We start from the raw sequence: 8,819 nt of genomic DNA, 5'->3' as shown, positions 1-8,819 counted from the left end.
TCTCTCTCTCTCTCTCTCTCTCTCTCTCTCTCTCTCTCTCTCTCTCTCTCTCTTAAAATTCTAATTCAATTTTTCTATCTTGGCAAAACTCAAGTCTAAGGAGGAAAACGTGGAAGCCAGAATTTTTTTTTTTAATGGCACTAAAAACAAAGTAAGCTTGGCCTGGTGGTACACACCTTTAATCCCAGAGTTCAGAGGCAAGGAGAATCTCTTTGAGTTTGAGGCCAGCCTGGTTTAAAATAGCAAGTTTCAAGCTGGCCAGGGCTACAGAGTGAGATTCTGTTTCTGTTTTTGTTTTTAAAGAAAGTAAGCACTTTAGGTTCCAGAAGATTAAGTTTTTAAAAATAAGTTCATATATTTTCACTGAGGAGAATTTCTCAAAATAAAATATAGGTACTGAAATCATCTTCCAGAAGTGGGACATCTAGTCATCCTATCCTTGAGGTAATATACATATAAGGTGCTATTTTTAAAGATGAATGTGAATGTCCTACCCCATATATAAATGCCAATTCTCACCAAGGAGATTTGGACTCTGAAATTGACGAAAACTGACTCACAAGTAAAGATTTATAGACAAAGCTGCCCTTTGTAGCAACTTACTTCTAACAGTGAAAAGGACTTGCAGTATAAAAATCATGATACTTCCAGATGTTGGAATACACGTTAAAGTTTTTCAATAAGTATTTATGATATAAAAATTATAGGGGGGCTGGAGAGATGGCTCAGCGGTTAAGAGCACTGACTGCTCTTCCAGAGGTCCTGAGTTCAAATCCCAGCAACCACATGGTGGCTCACAACCATCCGTAATGAGATTGAATGCCCTCTTCTGGTGTGTCTGAAGACAGCTACAGTGTACTCATAAATAAAATAAATAAATTTAAAAAAAAATTATAACACATTTTTAAAGTCATTAAGAAGTTATTAAAATAGTTTTTAAATCATTGTTAATTGCAATAAGAGTATAACTCGGTGAGTGCCTACCAAATACAAGGCCCTATATCTGATTTTTAGGATCACATACAAAACACGTTGACTGTGGTAATCTTAGTGGTATTTAACTTTCATCCTTTGAATATTCTAAATTACCTACAGTGTATCTTTCCCCTCTTTTTTGTTTCTTTTTTGTTTTTCTTTTTTGTTGTTGCTGTCTTTTTTGAGACAGGAAACTGTTCTCTAGACCAGGTTGGCTTCAAACTCACAAAGATTCACTTGCCTCTCCCTCCCCAGTTCTAGGGCTACAATGTATCTTTTATTCTTTTTTTGGTGGGGGGATCAGTTCTAAAAATTGAGCTTAGGGCTTCATACATGGTATCAAACACACGGACTGAGTTTTATCTTGGCCTTTTTAATGTGCTTTACTTTATGACAGGGTCTCACCAGGCTGCTCAGCATGACTTGAACTGCCTCCATTTGTCAAGTGGCTAGAACTACAGGCCAGATCAGTCTTTGCTATATAAAAAAATTGAGGGCAATCTGGAGAAAGAGGGAGGACTGAGTAGATGGCTCAGAGGTTAAGAGCACTGACTGCTCTTCTAGAGGAATTAGATTCAATTCCCAGCACTCACACAGCAGCTCACAACAGTCTGTAACTCCCATTCCAAGGGATCTGACACCATCACACAGACATGTGCAGGCAAAACACCAATGTACATCAAAATAAATTAATTCATTAAAAGAACGAGAGAGAAATTGTACAAATGTATCACACTGGTGAAAACGAGGGGGGAGAATAATGTGTGGAAGCAAGGACATGAAGAAAGAGGAAATATACAATACTGAGGAAATACAGCAGAAAAAATAGCATGAAAGACAACACACAACTCACCACATCCTCACAAAGACAGGATAAAGGTATGCTTCACGTCCTAAGCTTCTGATCTGTTATTACTAATTTTGCTTGTGTAGAGTTTCCCTCGCTTTATTTTTTAACTTCGAGATGGTTCTCTAGGGCAACATATCTAGTACTGTCTTGCTTAGGTGAAAACATTTTCACTTCACTCAAAGATCAAAGGTAGGAGAACTCAATCGCCATCATTTTTGGTGCTCTATACATAGACGACATGGATTGAGGGTGATTGTTCATTTTGCCTACGCAGCACTATTCCTTCTGATGGGAAATGGCTCTCAGCCATCCCATAAGGTCATAGTGGGACTATCAATAATAAAGCCAGTCAGTCCTCTGTCAAACCTCCAGGCAAGCATAAACTTGATCACTCATGGTATTCCTCCCACACTGCCGACGGGGTATTGTGAAAGAAAAGGACACATGACTCCAAGAAAGGGCAAGAACTTCTCTATTAGGCTTTCTTTCTCCAGGCCCAGAGCTGCACAATCATGTGATCTGCAGATGCTACTCTCTAGTCACTCTGAAACCAGTTGTTCTAAAGATGAAAACACTGTCAGACAGCACAGGAGACCCAACTAAAAACAGTCTCGAAGATATACCTGAGCCTTAAGTCAAGCCATGCGTAATCTTTCAGGTCACACAAGCAACTAAATCCCTTTCTGGCTTTGAATAGGTTTTCTCTTTCTTCCAACTAAATGAACTCTATAGGGATAAAGAGATGGCTCAGAGGTTAAGAAGGGTTTTTTTGTTGTTTTGTTTTAAAGATTTATTTATTTTATGTATATGAATACACTGTAGCTGTCTTCAGACAAACCAGAAGAGGGCATCAAATCTTCATTACAGATGGTTGTGAGCCACCATGTGGTTGCTGGGAATTGAACTCAGGAACTCTGGAAGAGCAGTCAGTGCTCTCAACCACTGAGCTATCTCTCCAGCCAGGTTAAGAGTTCTTATTGCTCTTGCAGAGGACCTAGGTTCAGTTCCAGGACCTAAATCAAATGGCTCCAGTTCCAGGGAATGTAATGCCCTCTAACATCCAAGAATATTTGTGCATACATTGTTTACATAAGCTCATGCAGAGGTGCACACACACACACACAAATAAATAAATAAATAAATAAATAAATAAATAAATAAATAAGAAAAAGTAAATCTTTAAATCGGTTCTAGCTGGTTAACTGCTTAACTCTGTCAAAGAAACATTTGGTAATTTGTTGTGTTAGAAATAGCTCAGCAGTTATGAGTGCTGTCTGCTCTTCCAAAGGTCCTGAGTTCAATTCCCAGCAACCACACGGTGGCTCACAACCTGTAATGGGATCTGATGCTCTCTTCTGGCATGCAGATGTACATGCAGATAGAGCACTCATATACATAAAATAGATAAATCTTTAAAATTAAAAGAACTATCATTCATGGACTACCCAGGCTCTAACTTATGTACTATAACTAAGCTGATATCATAACTTGAGGTATTCCATTATATAAATATAAACTTTAATGTTTACAATAGGAATTCACTTAAAACTATACACATTTATTTCAAGTTCTAATAAGCTAACAGCTGATAAATTAAGATGTTACAAACTTGTGTTTTTAATTTTTTAAAAAAAATTACAAAACCCCCCCAAAAAAACAAAAAAACAAAACAAATAAACAAGCAAACAAAAACTAGCTGGGCAGTGGTGGCACACGCCTTTAATCCCAGCACTTGGGACGCAGACGCAGGCAGATTTCTGAGTTGGAGGCCAGCCTGGTCTACAGAGTGAGTTCCAGGACAGCCAGAGATACACAGAGAAACCCTATCACGAAAAACGAAAACAAACAAACAAACAAACAAAAAATTACTACTACATTTATTTATCTGTGTGCATGCATGTATGCACATGCCACAGAGTGCATATAGAGGTCCATGCACAATTTGAGGGATTCAGTTCTCTATTCTACCACATAGGCCCTAGGGATCGAGCTTAGGTTGTCAGCTCAGCGGCAAGCATTCTTACCCACCAAACTATCTTGCTGGCCAAACTTCTACTATTCTTGATGTTTAATACTCCATCATGTTTCCAGATCACATGTATTTGTCACATTCCATCCCTCTTAAATGTGCAGTCTTTTCTCTGGTCTGATTATTCTATTCTTAAAATCTTCTAGTTTTCGTATACATTTGTCAAGAAACAAATCACAGCAGGGCATGGTAGCTCACATGTGTAATTTCAAAATTTAGAAAGAGGCTGAGTCAGGAGGAGGATTTTGAAGCCAGCTTAGGAAGGTAAGCCCAGAGCAGTCTGGGCTGCAGAATAAGAAAACCCTGGAGAGACAAGGTGTGTAGGGGAGTGTGTGTGTGTGTGTGTGTGTGTGTGTGTGTGTGTTCTTCATTGCTCCTCTAGTTTCTCCTTATTTAAAAAGCTAATATTTGAACAACTGGTCCATGAGTAGCAAGTATTACTAGAGTTAGAACACCTTTGTAATATTTGAGCCACTGAACTTTCATGATTTAAGAGACAGTGACAAAATTCAAGAGCAACTTGTAATCACTTTGCATTGCTCAGGCAATTCAGAAAATTATTCTGAGTAATTTTCCATTTGTAGTCTCTAGGAACAGCTTCCGGTTTCCTAGGTGGAGCTCCCAGCATGCCCTTATCCCAGCTCCTCTCTTTCTCGTCCTGTATCTAATCCTCCAAGAGACTTGTCTCTCAGGTTTATTCCCTCATTTAAACACCTTTCTTCTGTACTGCCTCAGTCCACCAGACCTCCACAATTCTCATTTTATTTCCTGACACAGCTTTCCTTTTGGTCTCCTTGGCTCCCAGCTCTCCTCTCATTCATTTTCTTCAGTATGCCTTATTATGTGTTTACTTATTTAATCACCTTCTTATAATTTCCTTTTTAATTTTTCTCAGATAGGGTCTTGTTACATAGCTCAAGCCATCCTTGAACTTATGGCAATCCTTTGCCTTCCAAGTGCTAGGATCACAGGAGTGCATCAGTACACCTGACCCATGTCATTATTTTCAGTCCATACCTCCTCTTGTTTAAGTATTCATTCACTCGTTTGTTTAACAAACAGGAGCTGAACAAGATAGCATCTCAGAGGCTTCTAGTAGTATGACAGTGGTAAGATACACTCAACATAACTACAGGAAGATGGAAATGTATCCAGGTCATCAAGACATAGAAAAAAAAGAAGATGCTAGCCATGGTTCAGAATCTGAACAGCTGGATGTCACATGAAATCAGAATTAGTAAAGAAGTAAAATACAAAATCCAAAGAAAAGGGTACTGAGGTTCCTAACTCATGAGACTGGAAGAAAATGCCACTGACAAGCATAAGGACATCAGAAGGGAAAAGGCATAGTGGGAGCATGACTGAAGATGGACTTGCCAAACTCCAGATCAGAGCACATGATCAGATAATGGATTTCAACAACAAAATATCAGAATCTCCAGGAATGGTGTTTTGAGGGACAGTGCTATTGAATATCAAACTGAACTACACCAGAAAACAGATGCACACACACATACACACAGACAAACACAGACACACATGTGCACTCAGGTGTATCCAGGTTAAATGGCTTCAGTAGGTACATAAGAAAACATGGAAAAGGCAAATATAGAAGCAAATATGCAATCTACTGCCCTACAAAGCTGTTTTTCTCTGGGAAATTTTTAATGGTTTTGGAGTTTCAGTCTGATTTCTTTGTTTCCTACAATATTTAGCATCTTCCTGTATCACCAGGAACTTTAATCAAACAGCTTTAGGTACCCTTGTCCATTCTACAGCATCCATGTGCTATCAATGATATATATGGACTATTAATATGCAATTAATTAAATGGCTACAGGTGATCCTTCCCTGTCTCATTGATAAACTTTGTCCCACAAGCGCTGGACCTCTGAGGTTGTTAAAAGCATCAATAGATGAGCTTGCCAAATAGATAGTCACTGTTAAGTCAAGACTAGCAACTCTCTCCAGAGTTCTTAGGTAGACCTTAAATCACATAACCCAGTGAATATACTAAGACTACTAAGTCAGATATTCTATATTGGTGAATTGTACAGTATAAAATAACTCAATAGTGCTGTAATTTAAAAAAAAAAAAAAGATCTTTAGCAACCCTACCTGAAAATCAACAAATATGTTTTAACCAAAATGTCAGTCTCAAGAAACATTATATCCAGGCACTAAGCTATTGCTCTTAAATATTTAAACTTCTGGAAATTTTTTATGAAATGGAAACCCTACTAAATTGCTATGTGAAAACCATTATCATTTTAACTTAAGAAAATAAGTTGAACAGTCCCGTGCCCTTCACTGTAATAGGAGCTGATCTGTATCACACATCAAAATCTGCCTTAAAGGTCTGATGACAACTTTTAAAAGGGCACTTTCATATTTAATCACATGCTGAGTATCATAATTATGGCATGTCAGTAACATGGTTTTCCTTGTAATCTATCCACCACTTCCTTCTCTATAATCGTCTGCAAGGGACAAATACTTGGGTTATACTGACATTTCTTCTCTTGGTTTCCTTCCTTCTCCTAACACTTAGTACTCCATCCTCTAAAGTCATTCCAACCTTTGCCGTACCCATAGACGTCATCTATGTCCTGCTAACACATCTGCTTCATGTTGTTAAGGTAACAGCAGGTTATTTACGCCCTTGGATATTCAAAGTGGGTCAAGAATATAATAAGCAGACTGTGAGTCCTATGAGGAAAGGGCTATGACTTGTCCACTGTTAGAAACTCTAAACACCAGACAGAGTATTTGGCTTACAGTACACTCAATAAATATTCCTTCCTGTCATTAAACTAAGGCCCATTCACAGAATCAGTCCACAAATAACTACAGAATCAGGCTATTCTGAGGTATATCTGAATTTAGGAAAAAGTCCCTTAAGTCCCAATCTCAGTTTCAGTGACTAAATTTGTCTGTTATCTAGGAAGACTATAAGACTTATATTACCCATAAGGCTGTGATTGAAATTCAAAACTTTGTAATTTAAAAATGACATTTTTTTCTACAAAATATCTTCGGGGGGGTGGGGAGAGGGGGCCAGATCTAGAAGTCCAACAACTTACCACCCAATTTCTGCTTATCAGCCTATAATTAGCAGGTCCAAGATGGCCTGATGGCAGGAGACTGGTAGGGGGCCAGACAAGACAGAACAGTGCAACAATGTGACAGTTCTTTACAATGACAGTGACAGTTCTTTACAGTGACATAATTGTTACTTGTATCTACTTCATACATAAACTGCAATGATTAAATGAGTTAATATTTGCAAAACACTTAGAATTTGTACTATGTAAGTTAATAAGGTAACTTTTAGTCAGTTTCCAATGATAGCCTTATAGATTTGCCATGCCTAAAGAAATTACTAGGTTTAGAGAAATGTTCTAATTGTGCTCTTCTTAAGTCTAGGGATAGAAAGAAAGTCCCAGGTTCATTCAAGCTCTTCATTTCATGGCTGGAAGAAATTAATCATATACCCCATATTTGTAAAAAAAAAAAAAAAAAAAAAAAAAAAAAAACAGAGGTGCTTTCACAACTAGTATTAAATTTGATTTTCACAACAGCTTGTAAGGAAGGACAAATAAAATTCACTCTATTTATAAGTAAGAAACCTGAGCCAGAGAGGTTATGTAGTTTGTCAAATGTCACACAGTCGGTGGAGAGGTCCAAATCAGATGCAGGTTATCTGGATTCCCCATCCAGATTTCTTTCCTCAAGGCTGTAATTTGGACTCTGGGCTTATTGATGTCCAGACTGCTAAAAGAAGAGTCCAGAAAGCTGGGACTCATTGGTAAAGGGTTTACCTAGTAAGCATGAGGTCCTAAATTCAATCTCCGTGGCAGAGAGGGAGACAAAGGCAGAGATGGAGAGAAACAAGAAGAGATAGATTCTGGTAAAATTTTGAAAATGTGAACTTGAAAAGTTAAGGCAATTCTGTTGAGTGGAATTAGAGATAATTTTAATAATCATTAGTTGGCAAAAACATCAATTGAAACCATAACACAAGATGCCACGAATGCATACACCACACACTGCCCAACACAGATTTTCTTAATAGTCTCTCCAAAATACGCCATTCAGAGATTACCAGACCCTGAGAATATGGGCGTCGGTTTAAGACTGACAAGGCTGCCACTTCCCCTAAACGAAGAGCAAATGGGAAAGGCTCGCCGGAAAGGAGGGTGAGGACATGCAGCCAACGAGGCTCTCGGGGGATAACGCGCAGAGCCTAAGAATAAGCTCGCCATCTCCGGGCTACATCTTCCTACAGGCTCCGCACCCCAGGGCAATGGCAAGAAACCCGCAGCTAAAGGTGAAAGCCGACTGGCCATATCTGCAGAATCCGAAATAATCTCCCCGAGAAGCTGCCTGGCGCAGACCTGCACAGGACGTTATTTTAAGCACGAGTCCCTGGAGAGCGGCCCTTGCATCTGCCTAAGAGCATCCCATCCGAAATGGGCTCGAGAGGCAGAGCAGGGAGGTACAGCCGGGCAAGGGGGTGCAGCCGGATAGGGAGGTGCAGCCGGGAAGGGAGATGAGTCCGGTGGACCCGCGGGTCCCACAACCACGGTCCCCGGCGCGCGACCCCTCCCCAGGGCACGGCTCCGCGGCGCGCGTTACCTTGGTGTAGAGCTCGGACGCGGCCATGGCCGGCCCAGCGCCGACGCCCCCCGCCTGGGCGGAGACCGCAGCTCGCGTGGCGGCCGCCCGCGCGGGTGAAACGGTGGCGGGCGGGGAGCAGGGGAAGGGCCGGGCCGGGCAGGGCGGGCCAAGGTGGCGGGCGGGCCCGGGCGGGGCGGGGCGCGTCAGGCGCTAGCGGCGGACGGGAGCCTGACAGTCATCACCTCCCGGACTCGGCGGCCGCGTGAGCCCGAGGCGCGTGCTCGGGGGCTCGGGGTAGCAACCGCGGCCGCCTCAGTCTCCCCAGCCGCCTGGTCCGCACACACA

At 40.9% G+C, this 8,819-nt stretch overlaps 1 protein-coding gene across 3 annotated transcripts in view; it reads right to left on the bottom strand.

Annotated features, from left to right (window-relative positions):
* Myo5a (myosin VA) overlaps positions 1-8,536 on the bottom strand; it is a 154,355-nt gene extending 145,819 nt beyond the window's left edge. For all 3 annotated transcript variants that reach the window (XM_028773618.1, XM_028773619.1, XM_028773620.1), the window contains exon 1: positions 8,493-8,536. In XM_028773618.1, the coding sequence (XP_028629451.1) occupies positions 8,493-8,519 (27 nt within the window). In that variant the 5' untranslated portion in view covers positions 8,520-8,536. The remainder of the gene's footprint in view (positions 1-8,492) is intronic.
* Positions 8,537-8,819: the final 283 nt, after the last annotated feature.

This window comes from Grammomys surdaster, unplaced genomic scaffold (genome assembly GCF_004785775.1).
Source record: "Grammomys surdaster isolate TR1022 unplaced genomic scaffold, NIH_TR_1.0 231, whole genome shotgun sequence".
Lineage (NCBI taxonomy): Eukaryota > Metazoa > Chordata > Mammalia > Rodentia > Muridae > Grammomys > Grammomys surdaster.
This window is presented reverse-complemented; position numbering and strand designations above follow the sequence as displayed.